The sequence below is a fragment of the Rhinatrema bivittatum genome, chromosome 3, assembly GCF_901001135.1.
Source record: "Rhinatrema bivittatum chromosome 3, aRhiBiv1.1, whole genome shotgun sequence".
NCBI classification, from domain to species: Eukaryota; Metazoa; Chordata; class Amphibia; order Gymnophiona; family Rhinatrematidae; genus Rhinatrema; species Rhinatrema bivittatum.
In genome coordinates, this window is record NC_042617.1 from 433,198,238 (window position 1) to 433,220,851 (window position 22,614).

Sequence of the window (22,614 nt, forward strand, 5' to 3'; positions counted from 1 at the left end):
TGGATATCTTTGAATATTGGGCTCTCTAAATTATTTGGTTAACTTAACTGGATAAGGCTGAATATAGGCACTTATGCGGTTAAGGTATCCAAATAAGTGACACCGCTTCAATCTTTCCACTGACAATATCCAGCTATCTGCTTAGTTGGTTAAATACTTATCCAGCTAAGTGGTGGCCACTGAACACAGTCAGATATTCAGCAGCTATCACTTATCTGGATAATATTGGCCTCTGAGTACCAATGATTGCTTCTCCTGTGCTTTCTGAATAACTATTTTTTAAAGCTCTGCCAAAGATCTTTTCACCATCCCAAATAACTATAAAATACAACACTTTTACAATGCTGACTATTTGTAAAAATCTGAATATATCCATTTATTTGCCCCCAATAGACTAAAGACAATGTTGAATTGAGTCAACAGTTATCATGTAGTATTTTTGTTCAATTTTGGAAGCTCTACCTCTGAAAGCATATAGACAGAATGGAGGCAGTCCAGAGAAAGGCTACCAAAATGGTGCAAAGTCAGCACCAAAAGCTATCCAAAAGGTGTAGCATCTGCACCAAAAGCTATATAAAAAGACCTAAATATGTATATCTTATAGGAGAGGAGAGATAGGGAGATATTATAGAATCATTTATATACTTCAATTACACACAAGAAGCAAACCTCTTTCAGAGGAGAGAAGTTTCTAGAACAAGAGATCATGGTATGAAGTTCTGTTAGGTAGAGTTGGGGTGTGGTGGGTTGTGATGGGAGTAGAATCAAGAACATAAGAAAATATTTCTTTACTAAAAGAGTGGTAGATATATGGCATGGACTCCAAGTGCATATGATGGTGTCAAAAATAATAATGGAATTCAGAATAGCATGGGATAAACAAAGATGCTCCCTAGTGATGAGGAAGTGAGAGGAAAGTCCAAGATCATCTGGGGTCCATGACATTGTACCAAAAGTCAAGGTGGACATATTAAATAGGTCTAATGGTCCTTGTCTTCTCTTCTGTGACAGTGATTTGGAGATAGCGGTGCTATGGGTATCCTTCACTCCTTCAGGAGATGAGGGAGGGGAGAAGTGATAAGGATACAATGAAGGGGAGAAAAAGGAAACACAATCTAGTAGAGATGTGAATCGTGTCCTCGATCGTCTTAACGATCGATTTCGGCTGGGAGGGGGAGGGAATCGTATTGTTGCCGTTTGGGTGTGTAAACTATCGTGAAAATCGTGAGCCGACCCCCTAAAACCCACCCCGACCCTTTAAATTAAATCCCCCACCCTTCCGAACCCCCCCCCAAATGCTTTAAATTACCTGGGGATCCAGCGGTGGTCCAGAACGGCGGCGGTCCGGAACGGCCCCCTCAATTGAATCCTGTTGTCTTCAGCCGCCGCCATTTTGCGGTGGCCATTTTGCAAAATGGCGCCGGCTGAAGACAACAGGATTCAATTGAGGGGGCCGTTCCGGACCGCCGCCATTCTGGACCACCGCTGGATCCCCAGGTAATTTAAAGCATTTGGGGGGGGGGGTTCGGGAGGGTGGGGGATTTAATTTAAAGGGTCGGGGGTGGGTTTTAGGGGGTTTTAGTGTGCCGGTTTTCCTGCCCTCCCCCTTCCCCCGATTTACGATTTTTTAACGATAAATCGGGGGAATTGGTATTGTATCGTGGCCCTAACGATTTTTGACGATTTAAAATATATCGGACGATATTTTAAATCGTCAAAAAACGATTCACATCCCTACAATCTAGTGATACTGCATGCCATGAGTTATCTGGGTTAATACCAATGGGTTACAACTACTAATAGGACAATAGGGTTGTGGTGTCTAGACACATTGGCTAGCAAGATTTTGTTAAAAATATTTCCCAAACTATTTCAGCAGCTGAGGAAATGTCATTATACTATAAAAATGTAGATATTCTGAGGCCAATATTCAGCCACTATCTGGCTGGGCAAGTTAACTGGATAACCTTATCTGGCTAAATTGGCCAAGATATTCAGTGGCACAGCCACGCCATTAAATATGCAGGGCTATCTTATAGTTAGCTGGATAAGTTTATACAGCTAACTAAAAGACAGGCAAATAGTTGTCTTAGACTTATCTGACTAATTAAGGGGGTCATTTACCAAAATGTGTTAGGGCCCTAATGCCCATGATAATGCCATAATGCATGCGATAAACACTGCATTGTGAAATGTGTATGCAAATTTGAAAATTTTATTCAAGTGGGACGAGTAAATGGAAATAAGTGCAGGTTAATGTTGCATGCGATAACGTAAGACACACTATCACAGGATTTAACTACATCTTTTTTCTGGGCATTATGCCTGTGATAGCTGCGCATTATGATCAAAAGGGGATTTATCGAAAATCCCATTTCAGGAGGGAGAGGGAGAGAAAGAGAGAGAGAGAAAGACAGCACCTCCTTGGTGGCCCACTGATTTTTCAACTTTTTATATCATTGTAAGAGGTAACTCGGTGTGAGGTTGGTGGGGGTCTGTTAGGTTTTAGGGGGCAGTTTAACATCAAGCTAGGTAGAGAGAATATGCTACAAATCTACTCTTCTTTCACCTTTCATACCTCTAAATTATATAAAATCTTCACTGATGGTAACTGTTAGGGATGTGAATCGTTTTTTGACGATTTAAAATATCGTCCGATATTTTTAAAATCGTCATTAATCGTTAAAGAGTGCGATACAATAGAAATTCCACCGATTTATTGTGAAAAAATTGTTAATCGGGTTAGTGCACACTAATGGGAGTTAGGACATAACCTAAAAACCCACCCCGACCCTTTAAAACTGCTCCCTTAGCCTCCACCACCCTCCCGACCCCCCCCAAAACATTTTAAAATTATCTGGTGGTCCAGCGGGGGTCCCGGGAGCGTTCTCTCGCGCTCGGGCTGTTGGCCGATAAACAAAAAACCCACCCCGACCCTTTAAAACTGCTCCCTTAGCCTCCACCACCCTCCCAACCCCCCCCCCCCAAAAAAAAACATTTTAAAATTACCTGGTGGTCCAGTGGGCCACGGGAGTGATCTCCCGCTCTCGGGCCATCGGCTGCCATTACCATGTGACAGGGTAACTGTGCCATTGGCCGGCCCCTGTCACATGGTAGGAGCACTGGTCGGCCGGCGCCATATTTAAAGATGGCGCCGGCCGTCCACTGGATGGCCCATGCCATTTTATGGTGCCGGCCGTCCACTGGATGGTCCGCGCCATTTTTAAAGATGGTACCGGCCATCCAGTGCTCCTACCATGTGACGGAGCCGGCCAATGGCATGGTTACCCTGTCACATGGTAAGGGCAAAGGCGCCATTTTTATTAGTGGCAGCCGACAGCCCGAGAGCGGGAGATCGCTCCCGGGGCCCACTGGACCACCAGGTAATTTTGAAAAGTTTTTTTGGGGGGGGGGCGGGAGGGTGATGGAGGCTAAGGGAGCGGTTTTAAAGGGTCGGGGTGGGTTTTTTGTTTATCGGATCGGGCTCAGCCGATAAAAAAAAAACGATCAGGCCGGACGAAAAAAAATGCACGATTTGAATCAGAACCGGAACCGAACTGATTCCGGTTCCGATTCACATCTCTAGTAACTGTGCTGTTCGTACGTATGACTATGAATGTAAAATTGTTCCCAAGAACCCACGCTACCCCACAAACCTCACCCCAAATTATTAGTGCCTCCTCTTACAGCGGCATAAATATTTAACTTTTTTGTGAGACTCCACAGAATCTCTCTCGCTCACTCTCTCTCACTCTCAGCCCAAAATGCAATACAACAAATTTAGGGGCTGATGCAATAAATATGTGCAGAAAGCAGGTGCTGAACAGTCAGTGCCTGCTTTCTTAACACACCCTAGGCGCCCCCAAGTGGGGCACCATGCAATATTTAAATTAGGGGGTCGTGTTAGTAAGGAGGTGCTAGGGATGCTTGCACACCCCTAGCGCCTCCTTACTAATGAGAACGCGATCGGCGTCGGCGATCAGCCAGATAGGAAAGCTGACGCTGAGTTTATCGGCGTTGGTTTTCCTAATCGCCGCACAGCCGCACAGCCGCACAGCCACACAGCCAGGAGTTTCAGGAAACAGACGCTTGTCATTCGAGGGTCCGTTTCCTGCACCCGACTGCCAGTGTTTATTTTTTTCTATTTTTTAACTCCTTCTTAATATTGCAACGATATTAAGTAGGAGGCAGTACAGAAAAGCAGTTTTTTCTGCTTTTCTGTACTGGTTTAAGAAGCGTTCAGCAATTAACGCCTGCTCCTGGCAGGCGTTAATTGCTGAGCGCTAAATGTGCGTCCTAGATGCACATTTTTTTTTGCATCTGGATTGAATGCTAATAGCCTCAATGACATGCATTTGCATGTGATTAGTGCTATTCGACTTACTCCTCGTCAGATATGCTTTGAATAGGCGCTAATCCCCTTATTGCATTAGGGGATTCATTAGCGCCTATTCAACCTGCGTCCGACTGCGGGTTATACAGTGTGCTCGGCTGAGCGCAGTGTATTGCATCGTTCCCTTAGGGGTAGATTTTTAAAAAATGCGCGTTCGCGTACTTTTATTTGCGCAGCAGGCGCAAACAAAAGTATGCTGGATTTTATAAGATACGCGCGTAGCTGCGCGTATCCTCTAAAATCCTGGATCAGCGCGCAAGGCTGCCGATTTTGGGCAGCCGGCGCGCTCCGAGCCGCACAGCCTGCCTCCGTTCCCTCCGAGGCCGCTCCGAAATTGGAGCGGCCTCGGAGGGAACTCTCTTTCGCCCTCCCCTCACCTTCCCCTCCCTTCCTCTACCTAATCCACCCCCCCGGCCCTATCTAACCCACCCCTACCTTTATCCATGGATTTACGCCTCCCGGAGGGAGTCGTAAATCCACGCGCGCCAGCGGGCTGCTGGCACGCCGAGACTCGACCCGGGGGCGGTTCCGGAGGACGCGGCCACGGCCCCAAAACGCCTCGGGCCGAAACCATGCCCCGGTCCTGCCCCCAAAACGCCACGCCCCGCCCCCGAAACGCCGCCTCATCGGGTCCCGCTCCGACACGCCCCCTTCCAAAAACCCCGGGACCTACGCACGTCCCGGGGCTCTGCGCGTGCCGGCGGCCTATGGAAAATAGGCGCACCGGCGCGCAAGGCCCTGCTCGCGGATTTACGCGAGCAGGGCTTTTAAAATCCGTCCTACAATGCGTGTTGCAGTAAAATAGTTTTGTGAAGCTGTACCAGGAAAATAATCATGCCCTTTTTTTTAATCATTGGTTCTATTTTCTGCTATTTTTGTAACAGTTTGATGAATCTAGGCCTTAACTAGCTATGTGGTGCTGAATATTGACCTCTATATGATTGACAGAGCCCTTCTTTTTACGTATATTTTTCTGTAAAGAAATCAAGTATGCAAAATTTCAATTTTTTTCTGTCATGAAGAACTGCGTGGTTTTAGATTCCAAGTAAGGTTGAATGAATTCTGTAAAAATTGAGTTTGCAAACTCCAAATTCTTAATAGAAAAATGTGTGATGATTACTAGCTCAATTTGATTGGTATTTCTCAAAAGATTATTTTCAGCTTCAACAGAATTGCTTCCTATTTCTGTAGTTTGTGGGAAACCCGAACCCCTTCCCCTCTCAAAATAGTATTGTTGATGTTTCAGGGCTTGTTGAGGATATTGAGAGAGAGAGAGAGAGAGAGAGAAAGATGGCTTGAGGTTTGAGGTTGAATGTTCAGATGACTGTCCTTTAGTTCAGTGTCAAATATTCACAAGTTTATTTATAAAACAAATACCCAATTTTGATGAAATTCACTTTGAAAAACAAATAGTTCCTACTTCTCTAACCTTATGCTGTCAGACATTAAATAAAACAGGGCTGACGTCTTGACAATTGCTGCTACTCTAATTCAACCCATTTTTTTTTCTGTTACTGTGTCCGATGTATGCATATGTATGTTCCTAAATACAACACAGTTTCAGCATCAAAATAGTTTAGCTCTTGAGTATTGTAAGCTGTGTACTATAGGGGATAATCGTGTAAACTCTTAAAGCCATAAACTTCCCCCTTCAAATAATGAAAAATCACATTATTTCCGAATACCTTAAAACACGATCTGATGCTTGTGTAGATTTTGATACATCACAGCTCTGATGCTTTTCTTGAGCTTTAGCCAGCTTCTCAGCTGCTGCTATGGGACATCCAGAAAGGCTGCAATTACAGAAAAATGATTTAAAGTTGCTGTCCTAAGAACTCTCCAGCTTGATAAAAGAATCATATTAGGAAGAATTTGGAGACAGCTGGAAAACTTTGTTCTGCTTTTTCTCAATGAAGCTGAGGTAAATTGACGCATGGTTGAATTTTTCATTCAATTATTAAAACATTGGTGGCACAGGCAGGTACAAGCAGATCCACCTAATGGAACTATCTATTGGTGACTGTCTGTGGCTGTCAGGTTTTTCCATTTATTCTTTAGAAATCAAGGTCAACAAATATGTTATAGTTTCTTTGTACTCAACTAAGTTAATGTATTTGTGACTAGCTTTTGAGAGTTATGCTCTCTTCATCGAGTCAATACAATTTGAAGGGAACATAATTCTTGAAAATTAATCTCAAATATATTGAGGAAACCTAGAAAAGCTATCATCTACAATTTGTTGACTTTTATTTAAATACATACTTTTTTTAATGAATTCCATAATATTTAAAATTGTCTACTTGGTCAGAATATTCTGAAATTGATGTGAATATTCTGTGAAAAATATATACAAATATACAAATTAGGGGGATTATTTTCTAAGGATTTATTGCGTGCGTTAGGGCCCTATCGCACGCAAAAAGGCCCTTTTCGCGGTGGTAACATTAAAATTAGGAGGAGGGGAGGAGTCGGGGTGGAGTTAGGGAGGAGTCGGAGGCAGCACCGCTGCCGGCGATAATGTTTTGAACATTATCACTGGCAGTAGTGCAGGGAATAGTACCACCTTTACGTTGGTGCTATGCCCGCGATAGCCTGCAGCCGGCCGCACCGAGGCAGGTGAAATCTCACCGCCGAGGTGCGATCGACTGCGGGCTATCGCCCGCACCCTCCTTCGCACTCCACCCCTTTTGGTGCAGGCTTCATCATTCTGTACAGAATGATGAATGATGAATCCTGGCCTAGGTTTGAAGAGGTTGCTGAAACAAGTCCATTGTCTTTTTAGCATTTTTTAAAACCAGGGCTGAAAGCACTACAGCCATAATTCAATCTGTCTGTCTGGGAGCATGTACATTTTGCAAAAATTCACCAATCAGGTCCACACTTGGAGAAAGGTAGAGCATCAGTCTAGAACCTCAAACTGATGAGTGAGGTCCTTGTCAATAGAGTCAAAGTTGAAATGTACTAGAAAATCCATATATAAGCATGGCTTTCATTGCCTCCTCTATTTTATATTTAGGGTATTCATTCTATTCCCTCAATGATTGTTTTCTCCAACTGTATTATCACATAGCAGAGTAATTTTTTAATTTAAAGTTAGCAGTTAGACTTCCTTCTAGACCACTTAATTTGATTATATCCTATCAGGGTAATTTTCAAACAAAAATGTAAATGTTACATACTATTGTAGAAATTTCCAAAAGTCCATTTACCCATATAAAGTACACTTAACGTGGGTAAAACTTGTAGATATATATTATAGAAATTTCAAATGTGTTTTAGTAAAGAAAATAAATCCCCAGGAACTACACTTAAAGCCCTCTAATTATTTTTTTAAATGACTTAAAATTGTTTTCTTTTTCATTTTCCTAAAGTGTATTTGATTATGGTGTAGTGGTGTAAGTATGGCTTTGAAGAAAGTTTATGTTAGAACATTAGCAGGCTAATTTTCAAAAGGATTTACATGCATAACACTGGGTTTTATGCACATAGATGAGCTTTTGAAAATTGCCACTTTTACACTCCTTGGGGTGAGTTTTTAAAATGTTACACATATAAAAATTAGTATAATGGGCCTGATTTTCAAAAGCACTTACATACTTAAAACTGAGTTTTACATGTGTAAATGCACTTTGCCTGTGTATGTGGGCTTTTGAAAACTGCTACAATATATGTAATTGAATTTTCAATAGATTTTGTCCTGCATTAAGTGCACTTAATGCAGGTAAATAGCTTTTGAAAATTGCTTTGATAGTATGTTATATTTACATGCATAACTCTTTTGAAAATTCATCTGCAAGAGCCTAAGGCACATCTGCTGACCCAGAGTGCTATTCATGATCTATTTAAGGAACCTATTCCTGGTTTTTAACTATAGTTTTTCTCGTTTTATTGTTTATTACATTTTTATGTGTGTTTTAGCTGTGAGCTGCTTGGGGCTGAGAATAAGCAGCATATACAATTTTTAAATAAATATACTCACAGATTCCATATTTTATAAAAGTCAAACATATGTGCATATTTTCACATATAAAAGAGGTGTATAAAAGAGGTGGTCTAGTGTTATTCCCAGGTATATTTGTAAACTTACATGTGCATTTGTACACATACTAATTATCTGGCGTAAGTGATATTAAACGTGTTTACTATGTGGTACTGACTGGGTGGGAGGTCTGGGTGAGCTGGAGCAGTTCATACTGAAGAACAAGGAAAGTCTTGATGACCTGGAGAAGGACTGGGTGTAATGGTGAACTAATTGGTAAACGCTAAATTCATTTACACATGCATGTTTTAAAATTGTCTGACTTACATGCTTAAATTGGGTCTTACATGAGTAAATCCTACTTTAGGTAGGAAAAGTATGCACATTCAATGCATCGATAAATTTTGTTACAATGAATTATGTCTTCGCTCGTAAACCTACATATGCGCATATGTTGCAGGGTAGAGAATCATGTATTTTATAAAATGTGCATATATCATACATGTGAGTTATAAAATACTCGTGTAGATGTGTTCACGGCCGTATATATACATATGTGCTGCCACGTGCATTTGTTTGAAAGTTATCCTCTTAGGAGTTAATTTTCCAATGGATTTACGTGCATGAAACTGGGTTTTACATGTGTAAATGGACTTTTGAAAATCGCTACTTTTACACACATAATGTTTTGAAAATTCATTCCACAGGACTGAATTTTCAAAAGGATTTATATGTGTAAATAGACTTTATGTGCTTAAATGTTTTTTTGAAAATTGCTATGATATATGCTTTTATGTATGCAAAAACTCTTTAGAAAATTCATTAAGTACATAAGACCCTTTCTTATGTGCAGAGCAACTGGTGAGAGTGGGGAGGTGTAGGAGAAGAGGACGGGACTCCGTGTAAAAGTACATGTGAAGCATGACTTTGTACTTGCAGTAGGCATTCTGGGGAGTAGAACTGAGGCAGAGAAAACATTTATGTGCATACTTTTGGTTTTGAAAATGTGCACATAAATCTGTATGAACAAAGTTATACCTGTTCAGGAATAGGTGTAACTGTGCATGTACTAGGGGTGTGCATTCGTTTGCAATGTATTGGCAATCCGCAACATATAGGGCCATATTTGTTGTATTCGTGGGGAAGCAAAACGTATCGTGATTCCCATGAATACAAAGAATCTTCACCGAATTATTTGGCCGTTTAAAGGAACAAATTTAAACAAAATCCCCAACCTCCTGAACCCCCCAAGAGTTACCAAAACTCCCTGGTGGTCCAGCAGTGGTCCGGGAGCCTCTCCTGCACTCGGGCCGTCAGCTGCCGGTATTCAAAATGGTGCCGATAGCCCCGTGACATAGTAAGGTCAAAGGCTATTGGCGCCATTTTGAATACTGGCAGCCGACGGCGTGAGTGCAGTAGATGGCTCCCGGACCCCTGCTGTCTTGGGGGAGTCAGGAGGATGGGGGGTTGTAGTTAATTAAATTTTAGCCAGAAATGAATAAGAATGGAACGCATGAATGGATCGGGGCTCCCCCTTGCCGAATGCAATATATATGCCCCCCCACAAATACGAATACCGAATGTAACGTATGCGGTCCCTCTGCACATCCCTAGCATGTACATCCATGAGCATAGCAGGGCAACCCCCAAATTTTCAAAGAGGACTTACACACATACCTCTACTTTGAAAATTCAAGCTAAAGCCTGCGGTTACAAACTATCTGCAGACTTTAGCTCTAACCGGGCTATTTGTCTGAAAATTACCATTCCTGAGGCAATATCCTATAAAAGTCAATGGCTTCCTAATCCATAATCTTCAGGTATCAATTATCTCAATTACGTTTAGTCTCCTGAGAGAGAGCATGAGATATTTAAATGTTGACAATTTTTAAAAAACATATTTGGGGGCTTGATTTGTTTCTTTTAGATCCTCCTTTTAAGGAGACAAAATGTGGTTGGTTTTCACATTATCCTTGATTAAAATAACTAAAATAAATCTAAGAAAACATTATTCTAGTTCAGGATATGTAAATCAAAATTCATTTTTTAGATCATAATTATGAAACCTTATTTTTGCGCTACCAATAATTTACAATGTTAAGAGGTAGGATTATGCAAAGAAAAAAGGCCTGTTACTAGCAGTTTTTAAAATTTTATTTTATGTATTTTACAATTCATGTAACATAAGTGCACTTACAATTCATATGATGGAGGGTACCAAAAAAAAAAAAAAGGTATTTTATAATGGAGTTTCATCATTTAAGATAAATTATAAGTCATTCAATTTAAATCTCCCTGTTCAAATAATCCAGAAGAGGACTGAGACTCAGAAAAGAAAGCAGTAGGAAAAACATTTCATCCAGATTAGAATGCAGAGTAAAAATGAGAAAATAGAAAATAAAAGACCTGCCACTAAGGGCCAGATGTACTAGAGATATTTTCCCTAGATAACCTGTGCTAATTTAACTCTTTTTTTGTGTCTGTTCTCAGAGATACAAACTGGGGAAACCCTGTAGTGCTTTAGGAGCCGACCCCACCTCAGCTAAGGGGGGATGCCCCAACCGGGGAGGTGCCCGCCTCTGGAGCAAGGGAGGGGGGACAAAGGCTGTGGGGGGTGGGCCGACCCACACGATTTAAAAGTGGGACCAAAAAATAATAAAATAAACGTCTTTTTTTTATCAAACACGGTGGTGATAGACAACTCTTGTCTTTTCTTTCACTTCTACTCTGCAAATTCTTGTGACTGCTTGTCCAGTGCTGATCCATCAGCTTGCAGCATCATTCCAACTGCACCATCCTAGTAGATGACATGAGGCATGGTGCATTCCGCCATCAGAAGAGGTTTGAAGGTCATCTATTTTTCTTCCATGCTCCTTGCTTCTCTATCTATAGGTAGCTCTTCCCTGTGACTGCATTGTCCTTCATGGGTAGTGTAGAATACAGTGCTTCAGCACTGTTACTGTTGCAGGAGTTATGCATGGGTGGCTCCTATCACATACTCCCCTCTACCATAAAAGTATGCTTCTTCTGTTTTATTATGCTTACTTGTTCCTGTGTTGGTCCCAGCCTTCAAGAGTATTTATTGTTACTCCTCTAATTTACCCAAGCTCGCAACGAGTTGTGCACTTGAGAGTATTTGTCCTAATTAGGAAGCACTCATTTATAAAAGTTATAGAAGGTATTCATTTATATCAAAGGGCTCTATTTCTAATGGTGCATACAGATGTCTACGGATTAGCTACAGCAGAAGGCTGGCTTTGGGGTTTTGCCTATGGGTTGTAGTGCACATGTGGCTTTAACATTAACTTGCACATATCGGTGTCTCTGAGTTTGTGAGCAAACTTTGCAAATACGGAGTCATAGTTTTGTTCTCCAAGTCATTTTCTGCATTTGGGATTCTCTGCTTTAAGCGGCCGAGCCTTCAGAAGAAATCAAAGTGCCTGATTCACTAAAGGGCTAATTTTAAAAGCCCTGCACGCGTGAAAACCTGGAGATACTTGCGTGGCTGGGACCGCAGGGATTTTCAAACTCCCACAGCCACGTGCTTATTTCCCAGTATGCGCCAAAGAATAGGTTAGGAATGAAGGGGGAGGGCAGGGTAAGGGTAAGGGTAGGGTCTGGACAGGGCATAGGCATGGGCAGGGCGTGGGTGGGCAGGGACAGTGCCTGTGCAACCTGCTACTGCTGCGAAGAGCAGGTAAGTTCTAAAACAAAAATAAAGGTTAGTTAGCAGGGTTTTAGGGGTCGGGGTTAGTAGGGGAAAAGGGAAGCAGGTTAGGTAGGAGTTTAGGAAGTTCCCTCCCAATCCACTCCTTTATTGGAGTGGACTGAGAGGGAACTGGGATTAGGGCCTATCGTGTCGCTACGCGCAGGTTTCAAAATTCTCCCCCCCTCTTACACATGCGAGTCAGCATTTGTGCCGATATAAATCTAGACGCACATGTGCGCGCGGGTAGCAGATTTTGTAATATGTGCACGTCAATGCAGTCATGTTATAAAATCGGCGCATCCATATGTGCACGCCAGCAACCATGCACACATGGACGACCACATGCGTGTTTGAAAATCTACTTTTTTAGGGTTTTTCCCATAGGCACAAAATGGGAGAAAAGCCTTAATGAATCTGACCCAAAGGTAGATTAGCTGCATCAATGTCTTCATGGGAGGAGATATTTAGGAGTTAGCAGGGATTTCCGCTTGAGTTAGTATTCCATGTCTGCAGTCTGCCACATGATTTTCAAAGGGGAACACACAAAAGAAACTGGTGTGCAAAAACAAGTCAGTTGAGGCTGTCTGTTCTTATGTCCTTAGTGGATGACTGATCGGTTTTCATTTCCAGGCTGGGCAGCATTAAGTGCTCCACCGATGATCTGTGCCAGACTTTGTTTATTTCTCCCTTCACCATTGTCTTTCAGTTGCTAGGCCTTCCTGACATCACTTGCAAGTCTGAGTCTCTGAGAGGTGGTATTCTGAAAATTCACAGTCATCCGCTTTCTGATCATCATCAAGTCATTTACTGCATCCGGGTACCTGACCCTGCTAATGCTTACCTCTGGCATTATGAGCATGCCACTTAGCCTTTGCAGATGGAACACATTTCAGACGCTCTATGCATGGCAAATAGAGAAATTAATTTTATTCTGTGTAGGTTATTTCTAGCATCTGCCCGAAAAATGCCTGTTTTGTGCATCTTTGCAGTCCTTATACACATTGGGCACAAAATTGAAAGATGGCCGTTTAAGTAATTTAGCCAGATATAACTTATCTGGCTAAGGTTCAAGGGATATTCAGCGGCATAGCTATGCTGCTAAATATCCCTGTACAAACGGCTACTTATATTTAGATTAAAGTCAGGTTTGATATCTGAGGCTGGCTGCCCACTAGGAGCTAAATTACTGTTTCAAAACCAGTCCTCTAGCTATTGGATGCCTTTATTTTTTGATTGATGTCTTATAGCTGCCTGTGTGCAGGCCATCCAGCATCACCTGCTCTACTACAGTCTATGAAATTTTTGTCATCCTCGCAAAGCATGGTGAACCTCTAAGTGTGTGGCAGTATGTTATGTGGCATGTGGTTGTTGCTTTGGTTCTTTGCCTGGGCAGGTAACCAGGCTCAAGTTGGCACCTGCAACTTTTATGACACCATAAGATGTGCTGTCAAGGTGTATGTTGTACATCTTGCTGGTCAGGTAATTATATCAATCGTTGATTCTCCCCTTTCTGGATTTGGCTGAACAGCATGTGCTGCACCTCTGGTTGCAGAGACATCATAGCTGGCATGGAGGCAGTGCCATTATGCGACTAATCTCATTTCATTAGGAACATCTTAAATCAATCTCCCTGCATTTGTTGAAACAGCTATAAGTTCTTGGCGAGATCCTGTGGCTCTTGCAACCTCACACTATATAACGGTAATTATATTTCATACTGTAAAGTCTCCAGACTATGCAATTTGGCAAAACTATGCAAAATAGGTTTTGTTTGTAATGTGGTTGCCATAGACCTGGCTCGCAGATTGAATTACTTTTGTTGTTTAGTTGGCCAAATTGGTTCTGCCCACAATGTTGTTCTTCTGTTGGCTGCTTGCCACCGATGGGTGGCTGAGGTGTTATTCGATAGCTGTGTCTCTGCCTAACCTCATGTGGTCCCTGTATGCCACAGAAAAGATTGAAGAGTGTATAATGTTGAGAGTTTGTTGTTCCCTCCTAAAGTAAATTGCTTAAGGGATGGTGAAAGGGGAAAGGTTCCAGAAAGTGTGGGGTCATCTAATGGTCAGAAGGAATGCCTGGTAGCACTTTGACAGACTGATTCAGCCCTTAAGTGTTTGGTTTGGAAAGGATTTATTACCCTGCTTAGAGCAAGAGCGGAAGTTCCCTCAGAGTCACCAAGTCAAGAGAAGGCAGCAGCTGGGACCCTCTCCTGGGATACCAGGGAACAGAGGAGAGGGTTGGCAGAAAAACTCCAATAGTGTTTCAGGGTGCCTGATTGAAGTAATTGGAATTTGGATCTAAGAGTAAAAAGTATATAAAATAAAAGGGACTATTTGGGACCAGAAAACAAAAACTTGTGCCCAATGGGATCCTGCAGCCAGGATTGAAAGTCTCCCATTTCCTCCTACAACAAGAGGAAGTGAGTAGCTTGAAGCCATCTGAAAGTTAAAGTGAGTACTTTAAAATCTATTGTGTTTGGCAAAAGAGTAGGGACAGTGTTGCCTTGAACAGGCTGAAGAGTGGTGTATATACACTGTAACATAATTGGTTTAAGGCTTTCTGGAAGACTGAGAGCAAAGTGTTACTGGATTTGCTATGAAGTTGAAAGTTTTACTTTTTCTACATTAACTGAAGATACTTCTAATATATTATCTTTTCATTTGGAGCACAATCTTTAATGTGGACGGTAGCTTTTTGGAAGAGCATGTATGTGTGTCCTGCACCTCATTTGGCCCTGCAGAATATCTGTCCCCAGCCCACAACACAGCTGAGAACTGTTTTTCCTCACTTTGAGTGAATTACTCTAAGTTCCACAAAGCTGAGAAGGTAACCCCCAATGAATAGGGGGTCACATTCGTATTGCTCATGCTTTGGTGTGACCAGGTATCTCACGATGCCAGTCTTGAGTATGACTCACCCATATTCATTCTTATGCATGCTTTCAAGTATTGTTAAACTGTGTTCCTTCTCTTGGTCCTTAGGGTGGATGGGCAAGTCCTGGCAATCCTGAGGAAATAATGCAAGAACATGGCAGCTATGTCATCATGCTGTGGTCCTGCCACCATACATTCCAGACCATCTGGTGGGATTATCAAGCTTGTCTCCTGTGGCTCTTGCAACCTCACACTCAGAGGATGTGGTTGAGCTACCACATAGTAGAGGGGTACTTCATAATTTCTTTGTGGAGTTCTATTCTGTACCTTGCTTTTGCTATGCATCCTCATCTCAGACCTGGCGCTGCTGGCAAGGGCCTGCCTTCATCCATTTTCTTTACAGTTTCCATCATGCATATGGTTCTGCATTAGTTCGCTTCAGCCCTTTAAGTGCTGTATGCTATTGATCTATACTTAATATGCTTGTAGGACAATTTGTGGGTTGGGTAATTCAGGGATGCCATATTCCTCCTTTGATTATTATTACTGCATTCATCACATCCTGCATAATAAACCCCAAAGGTTTCAGGATGTGGCCTTGACAGGCACATGGCAATATATGGCATCTATTACTGTTCCTGAATGGAGGCAATCACATATATTGGTGCCAGTCTGCAATATGCTCATTTTTGTTCCCTGGGCTGTGCTATCTTGGCAGCAATAGAGGTGTGTTTATAGCATTCTCATGGTTTTCCAAGTAATTGAACAGGAGCCTAACTGGTCCTTATATCTTTGGGCAGCATTATTGACTATAAAATATGACCACAGCCAGGTTGGTGAGTTGCCCATGGCAAGTGAGGTGTCACTACTGTGAACATGTGGTGGAGTTGACTACATACAGGAGTGCATGACATATACAATATTTGAAAGCTGGCCAGGTAGGGATTACTAAGCAGTATGGTATCACTGCTCCTATGTTGCAAAGGTTTTGACAAAGGTCAATCATTCTTACTCGCCCTACTTGACATCTCCTCTGCCTTCGACACTGTAAACCACAACATACTTCTAACCTGTCTCAAGGAAATTGGAATATCAGGAACCCTCCTCCACTGGTTTAATTCGTATCTTACCAATAGACTTTACAAGGTTAGAATAGCCGACTTTGAATCTAAACCTATACACCTCGCCAGGGGTGTTCCTCAAGGATCCTCACTCTCCTCTACCCTCTTCAACATTTACCTACTGCCTCTCTGTCAACTTCTCTCTGACCTTGACCTCGCTCAATTTATTTACGCAGATGATGTAGAAATACTCATCCCTATTACTGATTCTTTAGCCATCACCCTTAAAACCTGGGAAAATGCCCTATCATCGATCAATAGCCTCCTCAACAGCCTTAATCTTGCCCTTAACACTTCCAAAACAGAACTCATTATCATCTCCCCACCTCATAAACCACTAAGTATCCTTCCCCAAACCATCACATTCTCACAGCACTTACAAGACCTTGTTGTCATGATTGATAACCACCTCAACCTTAAAAAATTCATCGGCTCAATGATGAAAGAATGTTATTTTAAACTTAACACCTTGAAAAAACTCAGACCACTCCTCCACTCTAACGATTTCCACACAGTACTTCAAGCCACTATACTCTCCAAAATAGATTATTGTAATTCCCTACTCCTTGGTCTACCCAAAGCCACTATTAAACCTTTTCAAATGCTCCAAAACTCCGCTGCCAGAATTCTTACCAACATCCAAAAAATAGACCATATCACTCCTATCCTCAGAGATCTTCACTGGCTCCCCATCTCCTACCGCATAACCTATAAAACACTCACTATCTTACACAAAACCCTTCACAACCAGAACATGCGCTGGTTGAATGACTCCATACAATTCCACACCGCCAACAGACCAACCAGATCCTCTCATAAAGGCACTCTAGATACCCCTTCTCCGAAACTTTCCCATCTCAACACCACAATAGAACATGCCCTATCCATTGCTGGCCCCTTCACCTGGAACACCATGCCTTCTGATCTCAGACAAGAGCAATTCACTCATAAATTTAAGAAAAAACTCAAAACATGGCTCTTTAAACAAGCTTACCCTTGACCGCCCCTCTCCCCCACTCAACTCACTCCGCACATTTCAAATTATAATCTCACCCTCTTTTATGCCCTCCCATGTAATCTGCCCCTCGCACTGCTCAGGCTTCGCTCCATGGACTCACAACTTCCCATCCTTTCTTCGCTATGCTATATGCCCCCCTAAGCCATGTGCTCATATTGTTATTGTTTGTGTTCTCCATATATCTTGATATGCTTTATAGTTATTCTCCATGTTGTACCATATTTCATAAAATGCCTTCATTTCCTTTATTCCCCTTTGCCCCAGCCCTTGTTTCATGTAACTTTCTTTCTCTGTTAACAATGTTCGATATAAACCGGCATGATGTACCTACGAATGTCGGTAGCTAAAAATCTTAAATAAATAAATAAAAAGTTGGAGACAAGTTGCCTGTCAAGTATTTGGCTTCAATGACTGGAATTGGCCTGTGCACCATTCTAAAATGTGTTGACATGCTTAACAAGTGACCCCTCATTTTTTATAATCTGGGACCTCATTGCACTGTAGAGAAATTCATTGGTAATCAAGGATCAAATTGCAGGATAACCTGAGGGGAGAGGCTTCGAGGGCTTCGATGGCCCTGTATCTCCCAATGGCACTACATTCCTGTAGCATGATTTTTGTAAATATTAGCAAGGCTTTGATGGCCCAGCATCCCCAACAGTGCTACATAGCTGTAATATAACAGCATAGAGCATTTAGTGAATGGAATTCAGCATTTGAAGGCATAGTCACCCCTGAGGATTGAGAATCTGCTAATAATTGATGTTTAGCTATTGAATTGCTCTATGTAATTAACCTATGCTGCAGTAACATCCATCCAATAAATATCTTCTCTTCGAATAATGGTGTGAGAGAGTTGTCTCTTATAATTACGACAGGGACATTTGAGATGGAGAGGATGGGGGATGGGGTGGTTGGTTAATTAATAAGTAGCAAGAAGAGGCGATCACACCTTAGACACTTGAGGATCTGACTACTCCTTTGCTAAGGGGGTGGCTACAACCAGGGGGTGCTCACCTCCAGAGGAAGGGAGGGGCAGTGGCTGGGAAGTGGGCTGGCCCACTTGATTTAAAGATGGGATGAACCCCCCATCCAGCTTCTTCTTTTAGCAGTTTTCCCATCCAGCCTGCTCATTTGTGGACAGCTTACATGGCTGGGATGCAGCTTGATGGATGTGCAGGATCGTCAAACAGTTGCCACATAGCGGGCGGGGTTGACCATGTCTGGGGGTATATGGCATGTGCAATGTTTGAAAGCTGGCCGGGCAGAGATTATCAAGTAGTGTGGTATTCCTGTTTCTACATTTTATTGGTGGATAAGAGCGAGATGAGCTGCCTGTCGATTCTTTGGCTTCAATGCCCGGGACTGGCCTGCGCACCACTCTACATTGTTTTGGCATATTAAACAAGTGACGCCTGCTGTTTTATAGACCAGGACCTCATTGCACAGCAGAGAACTTCATTGGTAATCAAGGATCAAATTACCGGATAATCTGAGTGGTGAGGCTTCGACAGCCCTGCAACCCCCATGGCTGGGCATTGCTGTAACATGATACTGTGGAGCAATTTTGTGAATCAGGGCAAGGCTTTGGTGGCCCACTATCCCCAATAGCACTACAGTGCTTTAACATGATACTATGGAACATTTAGTAAATGAAATTCAGTAAGCAAGAGCGTGTTCACCCTGGGCAGGGATGGATTTAGGTTTTTCTGCCCCAAGGCACTTTTGGTGTTTTACCCCTTCACCTCCGGAAAGGGTCTATTACAGGGTAGCAGAAGGCTGTTCTCTGTTGAATGAGATTCAACAGAGCTAGAAGGCAGAAAATCTTAGCTTGTCTGTTACCCTTAAATATTTGCTGTCCTAGGCACAGGTATAATGGGTACCTATTGACAAATCCAGGGCTGCTCCTGTTGATTGAAAATATGCTAGTAATTGATGTTTGGTAATTGAATTGTTGTATATGATTAACCTAAACTACAGCCATATTCATCCAAAAAATATTTTCTCTTCAAATAACAGTGTAGCAGAGTTGTCTCTTATAATTACAATAGGGAAAATTGGAATGAAAGGCTGGGAGGGGTAGAGGTGGTTGGTTAATTATAGGTAGGTGAGAAGAGGCAGCCACACGTGAGACAATTGTGACCTTAAATAAACATTTACAGCCAATTGGGACTACTTTGTTTCTTTCTGGGGACCCCAAAATGAATTAAGAGGGTCCCCCAAATTAAATGAATCCTATTCATTTCCTTCATTTGAAACAGAATGATTTCTATATGCCATTATAGTCAATGAACTCATAGAAATCATAGGAAAACAATATGTGCATGGGTACAGTTAGAAATTGATACAGTATAGAGCAGGCAATCAGCAGAGAAGGGAAGGATGGGTATGTTATCAGGGGGATTAGAGAAATGACATATCATGGCAAAGCATTTTGCTAATCTGACCTACTGCTGAAGACCGGATACAGTGATGCTGATCTTGAATACTGAGCATGTAAGACTGAGCATGTCAGAGAATTGCTCTGCATTGCTTTCCAAATCATTGTCTGTGTGAAAGCATAGCAATGAGCTCTCTGAGTTCTTGCTAAATTATTTTGCTGTGGCATATTTTATAGTCTCACTATGCCAGCAACAGTCCATTTCACAAGATAGGATAGCAGTGTGGCAGCATTCTATCACAATATCTGTGTCTCATAGCAGATTTATGCTGTTTTGCTTGCAGTTGCTGTTCTGTTTTTCCTTTCTGGTGAATGCAGCATAACAGGCAGTGTTGTGAAACCTGTCTATGTGAGAGAAGTAGTGCAGAGCAGACAGTGTGACACTCATTGCAACAGTTTCTCTAAGTTCTCCACACAGCAGTGTAGTACTGGCACAGTTTGGGCATTACAATACCACTGCAAAATATTAAATCATTGTTGTAATCTTCACATCCTCAGTGACATAAAAACAATCATGTCAGGGAAGGGAAAGGCAGAGCAGATGAAATAAATTTAAATGTGTCAAAAATTAGCCAGGTTGGCACTGGCATAGGGCAGTGCCAGCAATAATCCAAAAAGTAGTCCTGCACTGAAATTGAAAAGAAATTTCTTCTGGACTTCTAAAGCAGTAGGAGCCAGCTCAATGCCAAAGAAACTGGCATATGGTGATGTTGATGTGCCACTGCAGAGTGCAGATGACAGTGGGAGTATTTCCCTCCAATCTGTTTTCAAAAAGAGTGAAAAGTTTGCAGCAGATGATACAGTGAAAGCCATATTTTCCTTCACTGATACAGAAGAAGAGTTGTTACTTGACTTGTCTAAATCAGAAGATATTGAAAGTATACTGGAATAGGAAAACTTGGGAGACATATACAGTAAAGTGTTACCATCATCATCTAGATCATTGATGGGGGAGGCAGCACAAAATGAGGATAGGACTGAAGAGCAGGCAGCACAGGTAAACAGCACAACTGATGCCTCTGGCATTGTTTCTTAGAGTCTACCTTCTACCTCAACTCCAGTGCCAGCATAAGGATAAAAAAAGGGAACATGTAAGAAATCCATGAGCTGGAGATTTCCAAATAAGGAACAACCCATGCTTTGCAAAGTGCAAGCACTGTGCAAAGTATGTAAGTTGTGGGAAAGAAAAGGGACACTTAACTAACACTGGCATGCATTGTCACCTATAGAAGCAGCACCCCTTAGTTCTGGCATCTGGGGAAGGTAGAAGTGGTGGTAGTAGTAGCTCAGGAACCCATTCTTCCAGGCAGAGAAAAGTGGCAGAAAAGAGAAAATGTGTTCTCCAAAGTGATCCCATGCTCTCAAACCCTTCCAGCAGTCAGGAGACAGGCCAGCAGCCCCCTGCCAAGATTCAGAACTAAAAACCTATGATGGAAGAAATGGGGTTGGTTTCAAAAGCAATTTCCCAGGATAGGAGGCAAGCAGCAGCCAAAATTATAACAAGGAGCATTGCTGATAGCCAGCCCCTGCAGCTAGTAGAGAATGAGGGATTTCTGCATTATACAAAACTGGCATTCTCAGATTATAAAGTCCTATCCAGGACCACCTTTAGTAGGGCAGCCATCCCCAGCCTGTACAAACAGTGCCATAGTTACACCTAGATACTGCTGGCTAAGGCAGAGGGAGTAGCATGCATTTCACCACAGACATCTGGACATCAATGAATGCTATGCACTCCTATCTCTCTCTGTTTATACACTGGTGGAATCTGATAGAAGCAGAAGCAGGCAGCAGACATAGCAAGAATAGAGGAACAATGTATAAGTGGGCATTGCTGCACTCTCAGTCAACAGATGAGTCCCATACTTCTGCAAATATTCTATCAGCCATAAGAAAGATGCTGGAGGGTTGGCAGCTAGACAGGAGAGCTAGGAGTTCAAATGTTGGTTTTTTTTTTTGTGACAGACAATGCAACTGATATTAAAAAGGCACTACAAGATGGGGGCTTAGAGGAAATCCAGTATTTTGCAAGAACTCTGCAGCTGGTTATGAACCATGTCCTAGGACTGGGGTCTAAGTGTTATCAGAATGAATTCTTGGCAGAACTTTTAGATAAGTGCAGGAAAATTGTGGATAATTTCTACAAAAGTGTTAAGGCAGAGCAGCTTCTCCAAGAGAAGCAAGATGAAATTGGAATGCCTCTCAAGTGCCTCATTATAGATATTGGCCTCTATTGGAATTCAAATTACTTGATGCTGGAGAGATTAGTGGAGCAGCAGACACCCATTCATATTCTGTCTCAGCAGATAGGGATAGTTGTGAATTGCCCCCCTAAGGCATCATGATTGGGCAGTGATGATGCAGCTGGTAGATATCCTGAAGCCCTTTAAGGATGTCACAAAGCACATGAGTCCTAAAGATGCCACTTTGGCTTATATGATCCCAATTGCTAATTGTCTGATGGAAAAGATAGAGGGTTACCAGCAGGACATCAGAATGAAAGCAGAGGTGTTGCAGTTTGTGGACTGCTTGCAACATCAAGTACATAGGAGACCTGCTGCTTCATACCTCTGACAGAAAACAACATATACATGCAGAGATATGCTTGCATATTGGGCACATAAATCCTCAATCTGGCCAGACCTAGCCAAAGTGGCACAGCGGTATCTATCTTGCCCACCAACCAGTGTTCCCAGTGAACGTGTCTTTCAATTACATGAGACATTGTGAGCCCTCATCACTGCAGGTTGGCACCACAGTTATTTTTAAAATGCAATCTCCCTTTGCTTGGGTTTCCAGAATTATCAGGGGAGTGGCAAGATGATTAAGAACACCTTGAAGGCTTTGTGGGCAATATGCCTGCCACCAGCACCTGCCATGACCCCAGGGCTCTTATTGATTTTACTTCTCTTCCCGCCTGCCATACTCCATGTGCCAGCATAGGAGACCTGCTGCTTCATGGCTTTCTGCCATAACTCTAGTACTGAAACTAATTACAACACACAATCAAGACACACTGCAAATCTTAACACAAAACAGCACCAAGACCTTATATTGAATAAGTAATCAAAGACACAATTC

At 42.3% G+C, this 22,614-nt stretch overlaps 1 protein-coding gene across 1 annotated transcript in view; it reads right to left on the reverse strand.

Moving 5' to 3' along the window:
• Window positions 1-22,614, reverse strand: part of MYT1L (myelin transcription factor 1 like) — an 822,727-nt gene that overhangs the window by 514,139 nt on the left and 285,974 nt on the right. Inside the window, exon 9 of the mRNA XM_029597019.1 lies at window positions 6,079-6,186. Within this exon, the coding sequence (XP_029452879.1) occupies window positions 6,079-6,186 (108 nt within the window). The remainder of the gene's footprint in view (window positions 1-6,078; window positions 6,187-22,614) is intronic.